At 35.0% G+C, this 25295-nt stretch overlaps 3 protein-coding genes and 1 pseudogene across 5 annotated transcripts in view; 2 read left to right on the top strand and 2 right to left on the bottom strand.

Moving 5' to 3' along the window:
* LOC138321567 (GTPase-activating protein and VPS9 domain-containing protein 1-like) overlaps positions 1 to 2868 on the bottom strand; it is a 35603-nt gene extending 32735 nt beyond the window's left edge. For all 3 annotated transcript variants that reach the window (XM_069265328.1, XM_069265327.1, XM_069265329.1), the window contains exon 1: positions 2741 to 2868. The gene's annotated coding sequence lies outside the window, so the exon portion shown is untranslated. The remainder of the gene's footprint in view (positions 1 to 2740) is intronic.
* A 7171-nt stretch (positions 2869 to 10039) lies between these two features.
* Positions 10040 to 17941, bottom strand: LOC138321566 (TNF receptor-associated factor 2-like). The gene is made up of 6 exons (XM_069265326.1): positions 17683 to 17941; positions 16835 to 16933; positions 15523 to 15681; positions 14204 to 14278; positions 13806 to 13871; positions 10040 to 13056 (listed from the first exon to the last, which is right to left on the bottom strand). The coding sequence occupies exons 2-6, from the start codon at positions 16931 to 16933 to the stop codon at positions 12070 to 12072; spliced, it is 1386 nt and encodes a 461-aa protein (XP_069121427.1). The 5' UTR covers positions 17683 to 17941; the 3' UTR covers positions 10040 to 12069.
* A 1961-nt stretch (positions 17942 to 19902) lies between these two features.
* Positions 19903 to 22142, top strand: LOC138322275 (uncharacterized; annotated as a pseudogene).
* Positions 22143 to 22288: 146 nt separating this feature from the next.
* Positions 22289 to 23704, top strand: LOC138322274 (uncharacterized). The gene is made up of 2 exons (XM_069266313.1): positions 22289 to 23283; positions 23620 to 23704. Exons 1-2 carry the CDS (start codon positions 22289 to 22291, stop codon positions 23702 to 23704), a joined length of 1080 nt encoding a protein of 359 aa, XP_069122414.1.
* The last annotated feature ends 1591 nt before the right edge of the window (positions 23705 to 25295 follow it).

Raw genomic sequence — 25295 nt, 5'->3', positions numbered from 1 at the left:
AACATTTGAATTGGAAGCATTCAAACATGTCCTCGGGGGTGATCGATTTAAACAATATCAAGTTCTACGACATTTGCAGAACACTAAATATTTCCTTTGAAACTTCAAATTGTTAAATACTTGGCACCTTGTTCAAAAATTGATTGTTAATGTATACTTCCTTACTTATCATGTAAATTAAATCAAATGCTCAATAAATTTCATAAAGCTACCAGTAGGAAATACTGTATTTGCCATAATTAATGACCCTCCCCTATATATATATATATATATATATATATAAGTATATATATATATATAAGTGCCCCTCCCCTGTACATATTCTGGAGAAGGAATTGAAATAATATAAACGCCTCCCCCCTCATTATCCTGTGGTCAACTGTGTGATGCTTATAACATCGACATTATATCCCATATTAAAGGAACTTCGGTCTTTATATACATGTACCATATTTGACCCAGAAAAAAATGAAAAGGTACTTAATTAAACGAAATTATTGCACACCAATATAGTTTTGATAATTTTGGTCCTATGCCCATGCAATTAGAAACAGGTCTCAAAAAGGGGAGGGTACTTATAGAGACATAGGCGCTTATTGGGTCGAATACTGTAGATGTATATGTGAATCAAGACGTATTAAATGATAAGTCTTAATGGGAAGAAGGGTTATATATATATGTATGTTTACTGTGACAGAATGAGATTAATGTGCCATGAGTAAACATAAAGTTAAAATATGACTGCCTCTTAGAAGAGGTTTTTTTATTCACAACTTAAATTTTGGTTCCCTAATAAGTGCCCTGATGGCTAAATACTGCAAATAATGTTAGTTTAAGGAAATCAGAGTAAATTAATGCTTGTTTATATTAGATCATTTTACACATTATATTTTATTTTTATATTGAAAGTTGCTTCTATCTAGAATACTCTGCTAATTTGCATAGGCGGTACTGCAAATAACCAGAGTATTCCTACTGGCGGAGATGTAATATATCAAACTGTTAACAAAATCAATAAGAAACTGAGTTAGTCTCAAGTAAATTGGATTATTTTTTTCCCTTTAAGACCATTACAAGGTACACTCAATAATGTGAACGGTTGCAATTTTATGATCAATCATCAGTTTTGTGTAACCAATCTATAATCGATTAAAATTGATTATATTTTTCTTTGGTACCACTGAAGAGTGTACGTTTTCGAGGAAAATCATGCAAACTACACATATTGCCATGTTCTCAGGTCACTTATTTTTTTACAAATAAAATCATACTCCTCTGAACGTTTACATTTTTAATACTACGTAGTGCTTATGCGCTCTTCAATTCTTTTAGACACTTGATATTTGAAATGATATGAAAAAAACACACACAAGCGATTGATTACGACAATTTTCTTTCACATGTCTTGCGTGTTTTACTGATCGACTGATTACACACTTTTGTTTATCATGATGAAACTTGATTACAGATTTCTTACTCGATTAATTGGTTTTGCAAACACCCAAAACCAACGATACTCTGTGCACTCCATTAATTGGAACACCACTAGCAAAGACTTTGAAAAAGCAGGGAGGAGTGTAGTGGGATAAGACCAGGTAGGTCAGCAGTGACCATGTAGCTCAGCATAAGAGTGTTCGGAGGTCCCAGGTTTGAATTCCGGTCTGGCCGCTACATTTTCTCCTCTCCTGTTACATATGCCAAGACAAAATAACTGTGCAGTCAGCTGGGATCAAACCTTTTAATTATCTTCAGACTTACTGGTCTGCCAATCTACATAGGTCTGAGCTAAATGAAAATTGCTTTTAGTGCAAATCTGAAAAGCAACCATATCATTAATGTATGGTATTACCCCCTTCCCTTTCAAGCAGGTTCATTCTCCATGGAAGCTTCCCAGGCTTCCAAGTTTGGAGTGGTCTCCATGGCAAATAGTGAGTAGCCAGCCTAAAATAGATAAAACCTATGAGCCCTCCTGATTTATTGGTCCGTTGCTCTGTCGACTGATTTGGAAATTTCCCTTATCCATCTAGCATGCAGCTTAATTAAGCTAGAAAGCAACCGTATCACTGAATTGTACAGTATTTACACTGACTGTGCAGTATTTACAACTAAAAATGTGTTACAATTAATTAGTCGAGACAACACAAAACTTCCTTTACAGATTTGAATAAGGGATTACTGAGGTTTGAACACAGTGAGTAGTATAGCATGGAATGCATGAATAATCTGGCATGACCTGTAACTTTATTAGACTGTTGATACGTTGGCTTATGGCAACTATTTAATGCTGGGATGCATCATCAGAGGAATTTGACAATCTGTTTTAAGAAATTGTCTATTAAATATTGTTTTGGGTATATTTTTTGTTAAATGGTGTATTCTTAATGACACTAACGTCAAACTCCTGTGGTATGATCATGACATTGTTTTTTGTAAATAATCAAGTTGAAGTTCATTCACATGTTGCATGTGATTAATACGTGATGCAAATATAGGGATTGGTTTGAAGATACAATTTTATAACATGTGCATTTGTAAAAACAAATCTTATTTACTAACTTTCCCTCTTTAATTCTTATTAATAGCTTTAACATAAGTAAACTTAGTAGCGAAAACACGTAAATCAGCTGTGAACATTTGTGATAGGGGGTGTCATTGGAAATCGTCTGTCACTGTCATATTTACATCAAAATGAGGAGGGGTGGAAATCATTTGAATTAGCGAGAATACATGGCATACTGACACATTTAGCTCTCATCGTCGAAGGCATCACTCGTCTTTCCCATCTTCTTTATGCAGCATCACTTGTATTGAAGTGGTTTTACTCCCACAACTGGTACGAGTGTCACTGGTGGAAGTACTTAGTGCGCATGCTCAGACAGTGCGAAAGTCATCTAACAAGTCGGGTTTGTATTTTTATTCAATATTTTTTTATTAAGCTTATATAGTTGGAAGAAACAATAATATTTCATCTGAAATATTCAAAACAAAAAGATTTATATTTCATTTATTTATTTTATCATTTTTACCTCTCATAATTTGCGAAGTTCCTTCCGAATGAGGCCCCATATGGGGTAATTATACAATGTACTGTAAAAATGTTAAATAGGTAGAAATGTGCACGTGTCAATAAAACCCATATGGAAGCTTGCAAGTACTTTGAGGAATGAATAATACTAATACAACTAATTTTGAGTGACATTATAAATGTTAAGGTTATATGTGCCGTAATTTTTCATACTCACAAATCAAAAAGAGCTATTTTTCAAGTACAAATAAGATCGAGCTGAAAATGATTTTTGAGGAGAAGTTGTCGTCTACATTTCCATTTCACAATAACAGTGTTATTACTAGAAATTATAAAGTGATTTCTGCATGTATGTTACCGTCTACTATATAACCGTAACTAATGTTTAAAAGGCATCATTGAATACATGTCTGTCTGTGCATTTTCAAGAATGATTTTCACATTTTCAGACTTGATGGTTTTCAATAGATTAGGCAAAAAAAAAAATGTCTGTTTAGTGTTTGGTGTTACATTGGCCAAAAAAATAGGGTCGGTCGGTCGAGAGGATATTATTTTATATAAAGCCTATTTTTTTAGTGTCTTTCACTCTAAAATGATGGCCGGAACCGGAGTCTGCAATCGAAATTCCGACTTTTTTTTCGTAGAAAAGCGGGAAAAAATAAGGGTCGGGGGTAAAAAATTAGGGTCGATCGGATAACCCTAAATAGACATATATTTTTTTTGCCTTACTAAAGAAAAAATACTATGTCAAAATGTTCGCCCAGTTACGGCACATATAACTTAATCTAATACTTCATCTCGTATATTTATAATCAAAACATCAATTCAATACAAAAATATAATGTACTTGCATGTATATTGTATAAAATTTATGTGAGTAATAAAAGAATAATTAAGACCCCATGTGCCATTGCTAGTACGAGTAAGCGCAATTATATTTGGCCAGTAAATGACATTATTGTAATTAACAAAAAAAAAAAAAAAAAAAAAACAGCCAAATATATATGCTATAGAATTGCTTATATATATGGGATATTATTATCATTGCATTAAATGCATAAAAATCATTTGGCATGAAACATTTCTGAATTAGCACTAAAATATACTTTTCTCTGCTAGAACTCCGATTCCTTCCTTCTTAATTGGCCATGACTGTTTGTTTTGGTAGCTTAATATAAACTTAATTTTATTCATTCAATTATAAGTCATACAATACAAAAACAATCAAATAGATATAACATGAAATGGATTCAGAAACCAAGTATTTACACTTATATTAATTCGCCTCCATTTTAGACTCATCAATTCTGCACGGTAATTAAGTGGAAGAATGAATATGAAATTCAGGTATTAGGAAATGAAGAGATGAAAGGGGGAAGAGCAGAAGAGAGATTGTCAATGCCATTGTTCACTTTTAAGAGCAGAAGAGAGATTGTCAATGCCATTGTTCACTTTTAATAAACACAACTGTGAAACGATAAATACAGAAATGAATCATGGAATCAATCGAATCTCTTGGAGCTGATAATGAGTTGTTGAACACATGTAAAAATCAAAGAATTTTCGTCAATGGTTAAAGATGCTCCATCGCTGACAAATGGTATTTTTTCACTATTTTCTTCAGTTACAAAAGTTACTTTCTTTACACCATTGCCACCATTGGAAAGTTTGAGCTTCTAATTTTACTTTAAGATAAAAATATTGGAAATATTTATTGCATTCCGAAAAAAAAATCCGTGCCACTATGTTCTGTATAGAATGAAGTTCTGACTGCGCATGCACCAAAAGCAAAATAAGTTACTTGATGTAAAAATGCAAATAAATGAATTGAATATATTATTTTTGTGTTAATCAGACATATATATATATACACGATTAAACATCAATTAATGTTCAAATGATGAGTATCATTCATGGTCTGTCGGCGGTGGAGCATCTTTAAATCATTGTTGCCAAGAAGTAATAGTTCTGCTGTAATAGGATGATTTAGGACAGCAAAGGAACGATTACGAAGATCGGAAAAAAGACTACCATGTAATAAAAAAAGGATCGTTATTCTCATCAATTTGACAGTAGGAACAAAGCGGACTGTTTATTAGATTCCTACGGAACAAATAATATTTTTTAAAAGTGAACTTCACTCCATGCTCAGTCTCGCGTGGTGAATCTGACCTAATCTAATGCCGATAAGATAATATGAATCATGGTGGGACTTGAAATTTTTGTGCGTTTAAATGAGTATTAAGTTTTGCTATTGAGGGACTGATTTTGATTTCATCAGAAAGTACATTCCAAAAATGTATTACAGATGGCAGAAAGGATTTCGTGAAAAGGCTTATGCGACAGGAAGATGGTCGGAAGTTATTACCTAATCTAGTATTATGATAATGAATATTGTTGTTGCGCTGAGGAAGTATTGAAGATACTCTGGAAGGAGACCATGAACTATTTTATGAAAGTGGATTATCTTGTGATGTTTACATCTTTGCTCTAGGGGAAGCCAGCCTGTCTCGAGATATAGTTTTACCCTACTAGTAAGTCTAGTTCCACCAGTAACTTTCCGTGCTGCTTCTAATTGGAGATCTTCTAACATATCTGATTGAGTTTTGGTAAGGTTGTCCCATATTATGTCGCCATATTCCAAAATCAGAGGAAAATACAGAGATTGAAGGGGTGCACGATCTAAAGTGAAATTAAATTTACGTAACATGTTTAGTTTGGGTGAAATTTTAGATTTGAGGAAATTGATGTGAACTCCCGAAAGAAATAAACCAAGATGTTTATGTGAGGTAACAGCAGTAAGTATAATGTATTATTCAAAGTTAAAGGAGGATGAAGCAGGGTATTATTCTTTTTAGATATTAATAAGGTTTCGGTTTTTGCCGGATTGAATTTAACCAACCACTTAGTTGACCATTCATGAATTATTCTTAGATCGTGATTCAGAATATCTGCAGTATTTCCAACTGTATCAACAATGACGTATAATGAGGTATCGTCTGCAATTAACTTTATATTAGCTCTTTTGTCTTCCAAAATATCATTTATGAATACCAAAAACAAAATTGGGCAAAGAATTGAACACTGGGGTACTTCGGCTTTTACATTTAACCAATTAGAAAACTTACCATTAATTACTACTCGTTGTTTGCGATGAATAAGATAATTGCTGAACCAATTAAGAAGAGACCCCCTCATCCCAACACATGACAGTTTGCATAAAAGCCCTTTCTGCCAAACACGATCAAAGGCTTTGCTAACATAAAAAAGTACCATTCTTATTTCTTTACCGTTATCTAATGCAGAGAAAATATCAGTGATAGCCAGTAGTTGATTTACCGGTGAATCACCATGTTTAAATCCAGATTGGTAAGGGGATAGTATAGAGTGGGTGTGTAAGAAATTGTAAACATATTTAAAGGCACATCCCCCATGAGCTTACCAACAATAGAAAGAAATGAATGTAGTTAGTTAAGATGGATTTACTTTCTTTTTTTGTGCACAGGCGTGACATTAGCTGATTTCCATTCTGAAGGAAAGATATCAGATTGGAGAGAACAAAGAGGTTTACATATAATATCAGCAGATTCCCTGAGTAATCTAGCATTTATAATTTATTATATAAGATCAGGTCCAATAGCTTAGAACAGTCAAGATTCAAAATTACATCCTTAACATCAGTAGGAATTATGTCAATATTAGATAGATTGTGATTATGCCCATAGTCAATGTTAGGCAAAACAGTGTCAGTATCATCAATATTGGGAATACTGGGAACAGAAAAAAAATCTTTGAATAAACAAGCTTTTCGAAATCATCAGAAATACAGGTGTCATGGCACTAAGTCGTGCTCAGTTCGTATGGTGTGTAGGTTTGAAGATTTGTTGTCCATGTCTCAAGAATAGTTTTAGCTCTAAAAAGTTTCCGTGCAAGAAAGGCCAATTCATGTTGGTATTTTGTGAGATCTTCGTTAACGATATACCTTTGCATGTTTGGTGGTCACGAAATTTTCGGCTGGATTTTAACAGTTTAAATTTGCTGTCAACAGACTCAAGCCTCATGATGATCTGGCGAGGCTTACCTCTACCAGGTTTTCCAACCCTGTGTGATCGCTCAATATCATCTCTGCTCATCTGGTAGCTTCGCGCTGCAGCTCTGCAGAAGAATATGGCGGCCTGACCATGAAAAAATTGAGATATAACTTAAGATATAACATTTTTGACATCTAAAGTCGCTGAAGATAATTTATCTTTGGAGCAGCTCTGTCACACCCTAGACGTTAGGGCACGCTAGAACCTAATATGGTATGTCATTTTTAATATTCCAGGGATCACTGTCGTTGTCCACCCATGGACTATATAACTCCTAACAAAGAAGGCCCTGTTATTGGTTGGTTATGGTTGTTTTAAGTCAAGGTTTATATTACGATCTTTCTGAGACTTGTTAGTAACTATACAGTTTCCCAATCTTTCTCATCAACACGGACTTGGGACCGGCTACAACTGAGTTAAAACTGAAGGCTGCCTGTGCGACAACAGATTAGAAAGGTAGTTTTGCCATTTAGTGCACTATATTACTCTGAAGTTACGTGTTGCTCTCAGTAATGTTCAAAGGAAGTTAGACTGTATGCCTGTGGTTGGTCAGTTTGGTCCTGAAAATGCCTTTTGCTGTGACATAGTCCAGGGGCGGATATAACAACAGTGATAGTAACCCCTGGAGTATCGAGGGTGAAGGTCATGACGCTGAGACATTGATGGATTTTTATCAAGGTAAGCGTACGACTCTAGTTTTTTGAAGTCACCAAGATATGTGAAAGTTTTGTCAATGAAATCGCGGTTAATGGTTTATTGCAAAATAGTTGAAACATTGAAACTGTTCAGCATACAAGACTTTTAGAGAGGACAACTTAAAAACACCATATCCTGCTTGTTGTAATTAATATGTACTTTGGAAGATTCTTTTGTTTTGTTCTAGATGAGTTACAATGATAAAACGTATTGAGTTCCTGCTAGTAATCACGAAATGGAGAAACCTCGATATTCCAGAGGTTAGTATCACTGTCGTAATACACGCTTCTGTACTATGTCGTAGCAAAACTGAAGACCCTACCTGCGCCAACAGATGAACAGTTAATTTGATCCTTTAATGTTCATCCAAAGAATCGAATAACGGTACATTATGGTTGACTTTGTGACTTTGAAGTTGGGCGTCACTCTATGTAATCTTCTAAGGAAGTTTCAGCAGGTTTGTGACTAGTCAGTTGTGTTTCTCCTGAACTGCCTTCAGTGTTGCTATATGGCATCGTCCAGGGGTGAATATGACGACAATGACAGAAACCACTAGATGAAGAATATTCAGGCGAAGGGCATTTATGTCTCATATTATTTCCTAGGTGCAATCATCCTCTATTTCAAGGGGTTACGATCTCTCGCGTTTTCTACACCCCTAGAACATGTCATAGGAAAACCTGAATGCTGATCAGGAGAAAAATACTGACCCGCAATTATAGGCCTATAGCTTCCCTTTACAGAGAGCGATGCTGAACTTCAAAGCCATACTCTGTACCGCTATTCGATTCTTTTGATGTACATCAAAGGACAAAACCATCTATTGATCCGATGTCGCACACAGAGCATTCAGATTGCTAAAACATATTCCAGCATAGAACGAATAATCATACCCTGCCTCCACTCCGGTTCCCGGCAGGGTATGAATTCCACCCCGTTGCCGCTAGTGTTGCAAGCCCCGATGTGATCCACATCGGGCACTTTGAGACTGATAAAAATATATTTTTCGGGTATTATCCTTATGTAACTGTATTGTTCTGACAACTATGATCAATATTCAATTCACAAACCTTTCGATTATAATCTTTCATCAACTATTAGTGGTAAAATCCAAGGCAAACACAACACATGTATAATTGTGTTCAAATACGCCGCCATGTTTGATTTACCGGAAACCGTGACGAAATGAAACACTCAACAGGTAAAATATGTTTAAAAGTTTAAAAAAGCCAACAAACTAAGAATAAATATGGTGAAACTGAACAAATGTAAGTATTATTAAGAATTAAGCAAAAAAGAATTTTTAAAGTTCATGTTAAAAACTTTGTAACATTTATTTATTTCGTAGTGAAAATTTGTAGGTCATTCCATATATGGTACTAGGTGCCATATTTGGAGCGCGAGACTTTCTAACGAGAAGCATCATGGCGGCCAAGTGAGCCGTGTCGGAGATGTGAGCCATTCAAAAGTGCTTCAAAACATAATTTAGACATGGAGGTGGGTAAATAAATAATCATTTTATGTTAAAAATGTTTGATATTGTTGAATTTAATTAAAAAATTACATGACACACATGAAATGCAACATTTTCACCGCTGGATGTTTTGCAACACTACGGGCAATGGGACGGAATCGTAGCTCTGACGACGACCATCTGTCAGAAATCTTCCGTCCGTCGTTCAGAGCTACGTCATCGCAGCTAATTCCAGCAGTGTAGAGATCGCAAGTGATCGTAAGCAATATGAATCCAGGATGAGTTACAATGGAATCCTAAATAAACAATGTCAATATATATCTAAACTGTGAATTGATGCAGCGATCCTCTTAAAGGGGGGTTACATATAACACACTGGTTAAGCTTAACTATTAAAAGAGACACGTGTCCATTTCATGACCAATAAGCCCCGTTGCACACATTTACAGTGACCATACGTTTCATTTACTGCCAAACACCATAAAACTGTGGGTTTTTTTTTACTACATTGTTTTGCAGATGCGCAAATTACAAGAGTTTCAATGTTAGAATTCGATTTAGTGAAGGAAGTTCGGGACATAAAAGGGTGAGTACACATATTTCGTTTTTGCTACAATTTCACACCGACATTCTGATTTACCGGGGTTATTTCCCTTCGTTACTCGGTCAGTACTAACGGAGTGTAAACAAAGGGAAGATCGGAATGATATCGCTAGGATAAATATCAAACATTTAAAAAATAAGCAATACATAAATGTTTATTTGATTTATTTATGTGTTAATATATATTAATACATAAATATCATAAACATCTACACAAATACATCAACATGTACTTTGTACATTAAAAACGAAATCCAAAATCCATATAGTGGACTACATACACTGCCCTCCAAAAGTTGCGTTATACATGAATATTTACAAATATGCAAAAAAATATAGAAATATATAAACCTTGTAAATACATGCATCAGTACATATTCTTCATAAATTTATTTACCTTTTCTAACTCATTAATTTATTTTCGAAGTTTTCTCAGAGATAAGTTATCAGCAATTTTAACATAATTGTAACAGAGTTTTGGAGGGCAATGTATGTACAATGCACCATTCTAGTACTATATCAAAAACAAAATCCAAGATATAATTGATTTTTAATTGTCAACATATACAGTTTATCAGTCTGTTGCAAGTATGTACGCTAACCAAGGTTTATAAAGAATACTCACAATACGCATAAAAAGTGGATACAGACATATTTAATTCAAATGTTTAATGTAAATGAACAATGGCTTTACGGAAGAAGGGATGAATGAAGTTGTTACATTATTAAATTAAAGGGAAAAGTGAAAATACCGTATGAAACAGCTATGTCTTTATTAAAGTAGAATTAATGACTCATTATAAAAGTGTAAATTTGTTGCTTTAGTCCATCAGCGGCGATGTTACAAACGCCATTTTTACAATAGCAAATGGCAGCTTATATTTTACGCCAATAAAAATGTTCGTTCAAGCAAGATTGAATAATTAAGATTGAATAATTAATACATATCGTTATTTAAATATCTGAAATCGTCAACTGAAAATTCTAATTGGTCAAAAAAGCTAGACTATAGCCTTTTGATATATAAAAAAATAAATGCCCACGTTGCATAATCCAAAATCATCTACGATCACATATTTGCAATGGAACCTTAACAAACCTGCCGATTTCTGTAAATTCTGAATTGATGCCGTGAACATGAGTACAGCAAACTGCACATAACTATTGATATCCAAGTCTGAAATAAGCGAACATTTTCTGTGCATAACTGTTGAAATAAGCAAGTATTTCCTATGCATACGTTATGATAACTGTTGATCTCCTTATCCGAAATAAGCGAACATTTCCTGTGCATTCCAGTTACTGTTTATATAAGCGAGCATGGCATGCGCATAACTGTTGATCTCTTAAATTCTCCCACCATTCATTGATTTGTCACCGATATTAGCCGTGAGAAATTTCTCTGTGAACCCCTAAGTTATGACAGTTCCGGCAAAACAATTACATAACGTCATGACGTGTGATCGACAGATCCATGTTCATATCGCGGTGAAAATGGTATTATCTCAACTTTTTCTATTGTTTAAGAGAGAAAAAGAGCCATTCCCCACCTATAAGGGTGTCAAAACGAAGTTACAACCCCCAGGGAAATTCGTGAATTACCCCTCGGATTGTGGTTTTGTTGTCACACCCTCTGGGTAAGGAAAAATTATTTTAGTCCAAAATATTACAACGAGCCTTTCCCGCGCATAAGTTACGATAAGCGAGCATTTTCCGATGATCCTATGATGCTGACTGTCAACGTTTTCCGTACAGTTCGTCAATTTATCTTTGGGACCATAAACATCATTGCTCAGACGACATTGATCATAAAAATTATCATAATGGCAATCTTAAAAACGGCGAAACACATATGATTCCAGTTTTCTTCTTGCATTTTACAATGTACATTTAATAGTCATTTAAAAATGCATACTCTTAGATCCCCCCTTAAAATAAATAAATCTAAAAATACCGGTATAATGCATATTTACATGTACACACGCAGGGCAGTATTTCTTAATGATAAATCTGTACACATGGAAAAGGGAAACGATATTTTTTCCAATACTGAAGAATTCTATGCCTTCTTAAAGAAACTATTTTTATACACAAACGTTGTGAATAAATGGCAGAAACAAAACATCACTCTCAATTGCTAAGAAACTTAACTCGGAATAAAATAGGTATCGATTTATAGACTACACTGCTCCTCCTCCCGCGGGCCTTTCAGCGTCTACAACGATTTTCAAAAACAACGTATCGTCTTTTACATAAGAGGTACCAACCTCCTCTAGTTTTTTAAGAGGCATAAACAGCGGACACCCACTGGCAATGTTCATCTCCGTTGTTGGTCTCTGAAAGGAGCTACTGGCCGGGTCAGGACGGAAGGAATCTACCACGTGATCCCTATTATTCTGGTCGAGCAGCATGAAAGTCACGCGTTGGATGAACGGCCACGATAGCAATGCGTCATAGTTCCCTCGTGCAACAACGAAGAACACTGAGACATGTGTTTTCTTGCCGATACCATCCCCGTTGGGGTAAAGTCTTGCACATAGACGGTAGCCCGTTCTGCCTGTGTAGAAATGAGGGGAATACAAACTAGTAACTCTACCAGCCATTGCCTCTCGCCTGTGTTTGGACCATTCCGCGATTTTCCATACCAGGGTACCTTCGTAACTGACGATCTCCAGCGACCGGATCCTGCTATCTAGTTCCGTGATAGTGACATCCTTCAGTGAATTTGCTCTTTCCATTTGTTGTATTTTCCGCTTCAATTCTTCATTTGTTTCCTGTTCACCGGTCCTGTGCCTTTCTAGTGTATCCAAGGCAGTGATACACCGCTCGATCTCCCTATGAAGAGTTGTAACGATCCCCTCAAACGTTCCTGTCTTCAGGTCCAATGCTTTTGTCTGTTTATTGAGTGCGATGATTTCCTGTTGATTATTACCCCTTGGCTGGTCAGCATTGCGGTCCATAAGTGCCCGAATCTGGTTGTCCTGCTCCTGGAGTTTGGCCTGGATCACTGTAATCATCTGGCCATAGCGGTTGATTTCTTCCACTGGTGTTAGTGCCTGAATCCTGGTGTTTACTTCATGGCCCAGTGCTTCGATCTGTTGTAGCATCCATTGGATATGCAAACCAGCTTTTCTCTCCAAATGACCAACAAAAGCACCCCTTTCGACCTAAAGAAAAAAGATCAAAAGATAATTATTCTACTTAAAACGGTACACAAAGAAGGACACGTCTCTTGATCCTAAAGTTTTATTCCGACATCCTTCTCGGTCTAAAAATAAATTCATTATAATAACTCATCAGTAGCTCCAAATACCGAACATCATGATAGAAATAAATCAAGGGTGAGTTTCATGAACATTCCTTAACTTAAGGAATTTCTTAACTTGAAATTCTCCATAAGAACGCATTAAGTAACAGATGTTAAGGGGAAAACCTTTTCTATGAGAAATTTATGTTAAGGATTTCCTTAAAGTTAAGAAACTTTCATAAAACCAGGCCCTGAAAAAGTAGTCATCATATGATGTTGTTATATAAGAAGCACACTGTAAAGATAAAACGAATTTTAGTCAAAAAGATCACATTAAATGAATATGTTAGATGTTATTGTTCTTATATTCAATATCATTAATTCATTTGATATCAATATACACAAGAAAACATGTATTATTTAGAATGATTAAATTTGAACATAAATACAAATGTACTTATTATACTGTGCTTCATTACAGATTGTTCTTGATGGGTTTTTTTATTATTTCGCAGCAACTAATTTCCTCGTTAACATGTCAAAATACTTTTTCATAGTAATTTAATTTCTGCTGTACATGTGTAATTTGCGACTACTGATGTTCAAGAATACTTATTATACCCGCAAAATATAAGCATACACAAAAAAAGTTGGTGTAATCATACTCACGGGATCACATCCCACAGGACAATTGATCTTCTGGTTAGCACACTCTTTCTCTTGATGGTATGCCAGCTAAAACATATACAAAACTACTTTAATAGATGCTTAGTATAATTTCACTGCACAACTAATGTAAATATACCGTATTTGTTGTCAGATGAACCCATTCGCAAATAAGACCCCCAACTTTTTCATCAAATTTCGTCAGAAAATGGTTTGGTGTCTGCCCCAAACTGGTACAAATGGGACCAAAAGAGTTTATTTAAGTAACTGGGCTATAATAATATTCATTAGGCTAGTTGTTGTACCTAATGTATATATTTTATGTATGATATATTAACATAAAACAATTGCCCAGAAAAAAGAAACCAGACAATTAAGTTATGAATCTCTTAAAATTTTACCTTTTCTCTCAATATTTTCTTCTTTCCACAGGCTTCACACTTCACCAAAGCTTTAGGACAAACTTTGTTATGTTGCTAGAAATACAAAAGGAGACATTATTAGCGTGTTTATTAGTTAGAGAGGTAAGAAAAATTACTTACAATATACACATGGAACGTATAAATTTAATTTCTTGATTCTTTCTAAACTATATACCTGTACACAATGCCATATAAAGAAAGAAACCGTAAATTGCGAAATGGAATTTGCATCAAGTGACCAAAATTTTTGGGCATAACATGTAATTTTGATTTTTTTACCTTGAAAGAATAGTTTCAATGGAAGAAGTTTCACTTCATTATATGAAAATTATGAATTTTTGCAATAGATTTGGAATTTGTGTAATAACTAAACATGTCATAAAATAATACATGTACATTGTAAATACCTGGTATACAGTGTACATAAAACATGTATGAATATAATATTGATTGTTCACCAGATGTAATCGAAATATGAGACAATACAAAGTCAGATACATAGATTTCTCAATGTTATATATTAATATCAAACAGAAAATAAATTTTGTATCAAATTTTTGCGTTCATATATCATTGGATTACATATTTGGTAAATAACAATTAAGTTTTTTACATACAATGTGTGGTATTTTCAATCATTTTCCTTATATTTCTGCAATGAAACAGGACAAATTATGCACGGTCACAAAATGTTTGCCATTAATGAATAGGAAAAGTGTAACTTTTTGTTACTACTGAAGCCTTATAAAAAATCTTCGATCCGCTTAAATATATCTCCACATTTCAAAATATCCACCTCATAATATTCATCTTTAGAAAGGTAAATTGTATTTCAATTTACTTTCTAAAGATGCTCCACCGGCAATAGAGCATACACGATACTCATCATTTGAACAATATTTGGTGTTTATTATGTATATGAATGCCGAATTAACCCCCCCAAAATATGAAATAATTTATTTTGCTTTTGGTGCATGCACAATCAGTACTTCATTCCATATAGGACATAGTGCCACAGAATTTTTTTCGGACACAACTAATTATTATCAGCATTTTCTATTTTGAAGTAAAATTAAAAGCTCAAACTTTTCAATGGTGGTAATGGTGTAAATTACATAACTTTTGAAAACTAAAGAACTATACTAATTCATCTACTCCTATTTTTGATAAGAGGAAAAATACCACTTGTCAGTGGTGAAAGATCTTGAAACTTGTTTTGAAATTGAAATTACAAAATTCAGTCACCACAAAAGAAAGCTGGCATCCAAATCAAAGTGTCCGTCATTAAAACAACTTACTTGTTCGTCTTTTAGAGCGATTTCTTGGTTACAAGTTTTACAGTTGATCTTACGACCCATACAACTCTCCCTCAGATGTTTCTCCATGTGGATCTTTTCCACCTTGGCATTACATTCTTGGCAGATGATTGGTCGATATTCACATTCAGCTGCATGACGCTAATGGATTCAGAAGTAAAAGCAATTGTCATATTGACATTGTATTGGGCGCATCAGCAATGTAAATTACCCTTCCTAAACCAATAAACGTCCTATCACGTTCAGTGACCTTCCTCAATCTTTTCATGGCCTCAAGTTCACAAGCCTTTAATTCAGATTTTAATTTAACGCAAACCGATATCACTACCATATACATGTAATACCTTTTACTTCTTTAAATTTACATATTGATTCATCGCTTTATAAATTTGAGAAAGGTGCAAATTTGGCCCAAATAACCCCCCTCTCAATTATCTTTAAATTTTTTATCAAATATGGTATAGATAATGTACATCTTTACAATGAAAAGATGGGCGGTGTCCATAAATTAATAAATCTTTTAAAATTATTTTACATATGGACCATAATTTACTGCTTTTACACCAGAAATTTGGTGACAAATATTAATGTGATAATTTTCTAAAAACATAAAAACCACTGTAATAATTCTGAAAAATCCATTTCAAGCTAACTCTGTAATTTTTTTCTGTTCAAAATAAAGTTTGAGCTTATTGATTCTTTTCTGTCCAAAATCAATTTGAACTAAAGGTTGATAATACCAAAACGCGTATATGTACATGTGCAGTATCATTTTATAATTTGGAGAATAGTAATTGGCATATTACATTTGACATGCATTAACACCACCTTGAAGATATTTTGTTCTAAAAGGAATATAAAATCTCAATTTAACTTTTCCACTGTTAATTTAGATTTCTTGATTTATTATTGTTTGGAAGTAAATTGTGATGTCTTTGATAAACTGCATATTTTCATTAGATCCGGCATAAATGTATATATAAATATCTGTATGTTAATGTAAGTTATCGTTTTTTTATGTTATGTATTTGTAACTTTGTAAGGAGATGGCTTCATAAGTTGTCATAACTTATGCCAGATCCTTTTTTCCTTTTGGTAAATAAAAATATGTTTTAAGTTAAAGTATCTGCTAAAGCTTATGCCAATGAGATTTCTCACTGATATTACTCTCTAAGAAGACTTTCATTTAAAATTTATACATTTTTCTTTTGATCAAATTCAAAGCTATAACAGATACTGAAACCTAGCTACCCTAAGAAACCTAGTATATTATAAGTCACCACAGTGTACATACATCATAGTTTTTGAAAGCATCAGTCCAACTACAACCTGGGTTGATACATTTCACCTCCTTATTGGCCATTTCTCGTCGTACTCCATTATCAGGAAACATCTGTAAATATGTTGAAATATATATAATATTTATGTATGTAAAATATTCCAATAAGGCCAAAAAATTTCTGTTTAGGGTTACTTTGGCAAAAAAATACGGTCGTACGGTTGGGAGGATCTTTTAAAAATTTATTTTGTAGAAAAGTGGAGAAAAAAAATAGGGTCAGGGGTAAAAAATAAGGGTTGGTCGGGTAAACCTAAACAGACATTTTTTATGGCCTGAAATATGTTTAAATAAAAAATGAACTAGAAGAAGTTCAAAATGTTTTCAAGATGCGGCTGTTTGGATTCGATCTCCCTTTGTTTGTCTATTTAGTCAAATCGATCTTGATAATGGTGATCACAAGTTAACTGCTCTTAACTTTTGTTTGTATTCTAGGTGATAATTTACTTGTGTATTCTAGTATTTTAACTTATAAAGACACAAAATATCATAATCAATATAAGCATTACATTTGGAATACATATTGGTTTATATTGTGGTCAATCATGCAGGTCAAAGAAACAACTCTTTGATATTGGGTTTTCAACACATATGACACAACATTCAAAACCTTCACAATCATTCAGGGTTTTTGGTATGGATTCTTTGAATCAAAATTATTTCGGTTTTTTTTAATCTAATCTCCCTCAAAATGCATTTTAACTCATGGAAATTATCTTCCCTATCTACAAATCCCCCCCCCCCCCAAAAAAAAAATGTCAAAAGGCACCTATGAGTGAAAATAGTCTCATTAAAAAATAATGTACCTGTTCTTCCTTGAGAATGCTGTAGTCATCATCATCGCCGGCACCTTCATTTATACAGGACTGACACTGGACTCTTTCAACCTTGCCTGTAGATTACACCAACATACAAATAACCGATTTGCATATAATGCCACTTTCTCTCAACGGGCTACATTAAATATATGGCAAGAATGGGAAAGAAAATAAAAAAGAATTCTATAAGACAAGAGATTTGAAAAAAAAAAAATATCATTGAAAATGTTATTTTAATGTCTAGAAGGTTTTACAATTACTTTTATAGCTAACTTTGAGAACTTACTATATGTATGTATAGTTGGTTATTTGAGCAGGTATGGTATTTTTATGATTTCCTAATTATTTGATCCACAAAATATTGAGAAATACTTTATTATTATATACCCTTAAAGTCAGTTCACGGATATTTAAAACTGCTGGTAAACCCAATCAATGGTAGTAAGTAACAAAGGTTCACAATACTTATATATAGGTTAATGTATAGGTGTATATATAGTAGGTAGAAGTGTAAAGCTCTAATGTTGAAATGTTGCCAAGTGTGTTATTTATATATCTATATTTAAATCACATGAAATCTTCAAATATAACAATAGAATGTGGTATATATTTTTTTTGCATTTATATTACAATATAGTTTCATAACTAGGTTTTATTAATTTACAAGGCCCATTACATTTCGGGGAGCATAAAAAAAATAAAAGAGTTTCTTAAAGAAACCTTTAATAAATTATCGAAAATATAGTTCCGATAGGACCCTACAGATAGATGGTTACAAACATCCACAAACAATTTGTCAAGATTTCCTGAGTAATATATGAATAAGCAGTGAGGAGGTATTTCGTCTGTTTTTGACGGATTCTGTCGTTACGTGATATTCAAATGTATCCGCGACTATTGGCATATTAGAGATGTAGTCGGAGTATAATTAAGTAGGGTCACGCGATAAGAAAAAGTAATTTATTTTATTTTTTTTAATCAATTTTGTTCTGTATGCATGGTGATGTATTGACGTGTAAGTTGTTTTTATTGGTAAAGTTAAAAACTTTTGTGACTACTACAAAATTATTGTTCTCGTTATTATATTCCCATTTTAAAAATCAAAAGCCGTTTCGGAAAGGTAAAAAACAAATTATAAGAGAAAAAAAAATCATTCACAATTTTATAATATAGCATTTCAACAAGTGTCAATTTTATGCAAATACTTAAATCTATTTGAAAGGAAACACTTTTTTATAAGGAATACAAGATTATAAATAAACATGTTGTCATTAAGATGAACTTATATTCCTGGCCTACCTGATGACCCCCTGGATACAGCTCTTACAGAATCTATGACCACAGAAAGACTGTACAGGATCTCTCAATATCATTGTACAAGAGTTGCAACGAAATTTCTCATCAAAACCGCCGGGAAATATTTCTACAGGGTAACCTCCCTGTGGACCCGAAACCACAGCTCCATTGCCTGCCATAGCAAAGTCCAAATGAAATCTCCCAAAACTTGATCTGATTGGTTTGAATGTATTGTTCTGAAATAAACAAGATAATACCCATATGTTTCTATAAAATGAAATCTATTGTTAAAACTAAAGCTTACATGCTGGTCAGGGGATCAGATTGCACTGTACATGCTGAAGTTAAGTAGTTGAAAGCAACAATAGGGTATATAAAGGCAATATTTTCAATATTCTTTGAATTTCTTAACTTGGATCCATATAACATCAAACACAAACAAACTGTTCAATATTTGTAATATCGTGTAGTACGATGAATAAAAAGCTACAGATGTCTATGTTAATTTTGTCGCCTCGATGCTTCATTTTTCTACTCCTCTTAAAATAAAATAACAAATATACAAACCACTGAAGCCATGTCTATATCAAACTATTGATATATACTATTACTAGTTACATAAAACTTATGAGTTCATAGATCATTTTCGCAATGATAGTTTTATTACTTACGGGTTATAAACGTCTGAACTCATGGTTTGTTTTATCTTAGTTCATCCCGTTCCCACTCTCAACATGGCGAGCAATGTAACGTCATGAGAGAACTACTTCGGAAGCGTACGGTTGTAATAGTTCGCTTTCAGTATTCTATAGTTTATAATAGTCTATAAATGTAATAAGAAAGGTTTTACTTATATTATAGAGGTACATTTTTATTGTTAAATATGTATTTTAATCGATAGATTCCCGCACTATGTTGCGGAAGGAATCGTCTAGACACGGCTGCTCGGTCGTAGTAAATGCTACTGTTGACCCCGCACGTGAGGTCACGTTTTTCCTTATATGGATATTTTCCTCATCGGATGAGGAATTTGCCTCATCTGGTGAGGACGTCCTCACATGGTGAGGACCGAAGGTTATAAAAGGCGGCGTGCATCGCTGTTTCGACAGTTCTAGCCCGTCGGCATTGGTGTATACATGCGCCTTTTCATAACCATTGGATAGATAGCTTAAAGTATAGAGCAAAGTTAGTATACAAATAAGGGAGACTACTCGTACGGTCTTATAAGACTTTTGGATTATTTTTACAGTCATTAGGCTTATAGTATATAGATATTATTTCATTATGAAATAATGTAAACAATATTAACTTTTAGTAAATTCTACGGAATTTTATAACAATATTCCAGATCCTATAACCGTATAGGTTAAAGATAATTGCCTACAAAGTTTTATATTTACTTTGTGGAAGAGGAGTGGTATATTATAGAGAAATTAATTTATTGTATAGTAATTTGATTATTGGCATGGATTAGGGAAAATAGTACCTACAAGAGTAATAACTCTCTGTGGAAGAGGTTTATACCTGTTTCTATTAAATAATAAGTTCATCTATATTTAGATTTTATGTAACTATTTTTAGACTGGATTCAAAGTCTTATATTTATACTATTGTCTCCTAAGATAGGTTGTATTAATTCATTATCAGAAATTCACTTAAAGTTATTGTAATCTGATATTTTTAGACCTATTATTGATAATTGATGGCTTAATTTATTATTGACTTGCTTAAATTATTGTGACAGAGTTTCTATGGGCAATTCTCTAATTCAAGTGTATAACTTACCAATTCAGAAGTACAGAGAGGGAGTTGTTTATTGAGAAGACATAATTGGATAATTCCTAATATTGTCCATGTATTTTATATTTATAATACTACTGATTACTACCGACGTGTACGGTAATCAAAGTTATTGAAGCCATTATGGAAGTTTAGTATGTGTCATACGTAAGGTCACAGGAGTTACCCCCCTTGGACAGTAGTTAATAATTTAGAGTTATCTCGCTTTGCATAGGAAAGCATTGTATAGAACGTTATCCTAGCATGCTAAGTTAACATCCGTCATCGACAGATTAGCAAATAAGAGGCACATGCTTGCAGAGAATTTTAATTTGTACTGATCGGATTTCTTAAGTATGCCAAGAGTTCTTGGAATTAGGAAGCGGCGAGGTCCCGGGGTGGCTTTGTCTCCGCCCCCAGAGAAAAGAAAAAGGGGGAAGGCGAGCAGTTCCCCTCCCAAAAAGGACGGAGACCGCCGCTGGCGAGACCCGGAGGGAGACTCCACGTGGTCAGCTGCCAGAGGTACCAGTAGTAGAGCTAGAGGAGGTGCAAGTGGAGGATGGGATCACAGGTATGGGCATAGAGCCCGAACCGCAGATGTTATTAAATGTACATGATAATGGTTACAATAATAGCACTACCCCCGAGATCGAAATTATCCCCCTGGAGTCCGACTCCATCGGTGACCATGTGCCCCGGGCTATAAAACAAAAAATCTGGGGTCACGAGTATATAAATTTGGCCCTTCTTTTAAAGGGCTACTCAGAATTGAATGACTTTTGCACTAGTGCGCCGATGGTTGTCGGATCCAGTGGGATGATAGAGACCCGCCCCCCTACTTGTAAAGAAAAAATACCAAATGTGGAGAAATGGACAGATGCTTTCCACATTTATATGTCCATTTATTTGGAAAGATTCCCCGCTAAGGTACAGGAACTTTTGCAGTATGTAAAAACAATACGTGGGGCAGCTTGTCAGGGTGTGCCGGGGGGGTTGGCGAGTGTATGATGAGCAATTTAGGGCTCGTCTTAGTCAATCTCCTGGTTTAGCATGGAACCAAATTAATTCAAACCTTTGGCTCCAGGTAATGACCCCTCAAGCCGGTGGAATGGGGAAGAACAATGTGGTCAAGGGAGGTAACAAGGAGTGGGGTGGGAAACATTCCAAGCCATCACCTTGCTTTGGCTTCAATAGGGGTAAATGTACGTATAGTAACTGCAGGTACACTCATGTTTGCAGTATTTGTGCTGCTGACCATAGTGCATTGCAGTGCACTAAGTCTTTTCGGCCCTCAGATGCAAGTTCCAGACAGGGAAAAAACCCCAATGGCAGTGTCCAGTCTGGGAAAAACCCCAATAAATAGTAAAAAATTTGCTTTCAGGAATTGCTTGATTACCCAAACCATCAAATCACACAGGAGCTTGTTGATGGTTTTTCAGAGGGATTTCCTTTGCATTATCAGGGTATTAGGGAGGATACTGATTGTTTAAATTTAGGTTCAGTCAGACAGAATGTCAATATGGCCCTTAAAAAAGTTCAAAAAGAGGTGGATCTTGGAAGGGTTGCCGGTCCATTTAAGGAAAGACCTTTACCAAATTTGAGACCTTTGGGTCTGATTCCAAAGAGTACACCGGGGGAGTTTCGTTTAATCCACCACTTGTCACATCCTAAAGATAATTCAGTTAATTCTGGTATCGATTCGGATTTGTGTTCTGTTCAGTATACCAAATTTGATGCGGCGATTGAATTGGTCCAAAATTTAGGTCAAGGGGCTTTATTAGCAAAATCCGATATCAAATCAGCTTTTAGGTTACTGCCAATATCTCCACAAGACTTTGATTTATTGGGATTTAAGCTTCAGGGTTATTATTATTTTGATAAATGCTTACCGATGGGATGTTCATTATCATGCAGCTTATTTGAGAAATTTTCAAGTGCTTTAGAATGGATAGTTCAAAATAAATTAGGAAAACGATCTGTATTACATTATCTTGATGATTTCCTTTTTGGAGGTAAAGCTGGTTCCACCCAATGTAAGGATTTATTGGAATGTTTCTTAGCTTCTTGTGAAAACCTGGGAGTCCCTATTGCTGAGGAAAAGACGTTTGGCCCTTGCACTGTGTTATGTTTCCTAGGTTTAGAAATTGATACTGTAAATCTTACAATTAAAATTCCTGCAGCTAAAGTAGTTGAGATTTGTGAGAAGCTAGAAAATGTGTTCTCAAAGCAGAAAGTAACTTTAAGGGAAATGCAGTCGTTGATTGGGGCATTACATTTTGCTTGTAGGGCTGTAAGACCTGGGCGGACTTTTTGTCGACGTCTAATTAATTCAATTAAGGGTTTAACTCAGCCCCATCATCGCATTCGGGTTACTGGGGAAGTCAAGCAAGATATTGAGGCATGGTTATATTTCTTTAAGGGTTTTAATGGAGTTTCAGTGTTTCTAAACAAGGAATGGGAGAGTTCTCAGGATTTGTGTTTGTACACTGACAGCGCCGTGGGCCCAGGAATGGGGTTTGGGGCCTTTTTTAATGGTAAGTGGTGTTTTGGAGTATGGCCAGTCAAATGGCATGATCAGGGTTTAACCAGAAGTATTACACTGCTTGAATTTTTCCAATTTTAGTGGCCATAGTTGTTTGGGGGGAATTACTAACTAATAAAAAGATATTGTTTAGGTCAGACAATACAGGAGTTGTAAGCATCATTAATTCTCTAACATCTAAGTCAGATCTGGTTATGAAACTAGTCCGGTCATTTGTTTTGAGATGTTTAAAATTTAACATATTGTGTAAATGTTCACATATCCCTGGTGCTGATAACACTGTTGCTGATTCAATTTCACGTTTGCAGTGGGGACAGATTCTTCCAGTTAGCTCCAGGCGCAGAACGGGAGCCACATGTGGTGCCAAACCATCTATGGGAAATCTTCAATTAGTGATTGAGACTTTAATTCAGGGTAGTTTGTCCAATAATACTAAGCAGGCATACAGTACAGGCCTGTCATCTTTTAAAAAAATTCCGAGAGTTATACAGGCTATCTGAGATGTGGCCTGTGCCTATCAATCATTTGCTACAATATGTGGCTTATTTATCTATCAGTGGAGCATCCCCTAGCACTACACAAACTTACTTGTCAGGTATAAGTTACCACCACAAAATTAAGGGGTGGGGGGATCCTGCAAAACAATTTTTAGTACAGAAAGTTATGGAAGGTTATAGGCGTACAAAGGCATCTCCTGATGTGCGAGCTCCAATTACCTTAGATATCTTAAGGAAGATTGTAGGTGCATTACCGTTTGTTTGCACTTCAACATATGAAACAAGTTTATTTCGTGTGGCCTTCCTGTTAGCCTTTTATGGTTTTATGAGGGTTGGTGAACTTACTAGTACTGCTAATTCAGATCATGCAGTGGGACTATCAGATGTGTCTTTAAATGATCAGGAGGTGACATTAAAACTAACCCACTCAAAAACAGATCAGACAGGTAAGGGTCATATTTTGGTTATCAGTGCTTGTCCAGATTTATCATTGTGCCCGGTTAAGGCAACATCAGCATTCCTTAGGATACGTCCTAAATCTCTAACTCGTGAATTTCTTTGCCATGCTAGTGGAAGGTCATTGTCGCGTTACCAATTTTCAGCAGTTTTGAAGAAAACATTGCAGTTCGCTAATGTCCCAGCTGCCAATTTTAAAACTCACAGTTTTCGCATAGGGGCGGCGTCTGCGGCTTCGTTGCAGGGAACTTCGGATGAACAGATAAAAGTGCTGGGCCGCTGGAAGTCGGCATGTTTTCAGAGATACATACGTATTAGTGCTCCAACATTGTTATGCCGTTAGCTGTTTATTACTGCTTGTTTAAGGACATACTTTAATTTACCAGTAGCGTTGTTCGTTTTTGTGTATATGCTGTAATTAATTAGAGTAGGACAGATGCTAATATTGTAAGTTCATTACAGATGTGTGGATCATTGGGTCTTCATTAGTTTATTGGGCAGAGAAGAGGGCAATACAGAGACTGAACAACAACCTTCGTCTTGAGAATATTAAAGTAGACATTACATGGACAGGTATTCGGGGTATGCATTGGCGGGATTTAATCCCTAAGGTCCGTCAGATGTTGTCAGTGAGTCAGGCAGGTCCCCCTTCTATGATGATATTACATTTGGGCTCCAATGATTTAGTTGACCGCCCATGTGCCGAGTTACAAGAGGCAATTGCAAATGATATCCAATTGCTCCACCAGCTATGCCCGAAGACTGTCCTGGTCTGGTCAGATGTTTTGTGTAGGTTGTTTTGGTTTGGGGCTGGGAATTTGAGAGCAGTTGAGAGAAAGCGGGCACAGATAAATAGGAAAGGTAGAAAAGTAGTGAGAGCCTTTGGGGGAAAAATCATACACCATACAGAAATATCTTTTGATTGTCCAGGCCTGTTTCGTAAGGATGGTACTCATTTGTCTGATATTGGTAATGATATATTTATAACTGATTTTCAATCAGCACTTGAGACATTCGTGAAAACAAATGCT

This window comes from Argopecten irradians, chromosome 4, assembly GCF_041381155.1.
Source record: "Argopecten irradians isolate NY chromosome 4, Ai_NY, whole genome shotgun sequence".
Lineage (NCBI taxonomy): Eukaryota > Metazoa > Mollusca > Bivalvia > Pectinida > Pectinidae > Argopecten > Argopecten irradians.
Note: the sequence above shows the minus strand (reverse complement) of the source record. Positions and strands in the feature narration are given on the sequence as shown.

Excerpts from the sequence above, each read along its gene's own strand:
- LOC138321566 (XM_069265326.1), bottom strand. The coding sequence starts at position 16,933 with ATGTTTCCTGATAATGGAGTACGACGAGAAATGGCCAATAAGGAGGTG. Across the intron at positions 14,279-15,522 it reads TCGCTCTAAAAGACGAACAA|CAACATAACAAAGTTTGTCC; the intron begins GTAAGTTGTTTT and ends TTGTATTTCTAG. Across the intron at positions 13,872-14,203 it reads AGAAAATATTGAGAGAAAAG|CTGGCATACCATCAAGAGAA; the intron begins GTAAAATTTTAA and ends TATATGTTTTAG.
- LOC138322274 (XM_069266313.1), top strand. The coding sequence starts at position 22,289 with ATGGCCCTTAAAAAAGTTCAAAAAGAGGTGGATCTTGGAAGGGTTGCC. Across the intron at positions 23,284-23,619 it reads GCCGTGGGCCCAGGAATGGG|TGGGGACAGATTCTTCCAGT; the intron begins GTTTGGGGCCTT and ends TCACGTTTGCAG.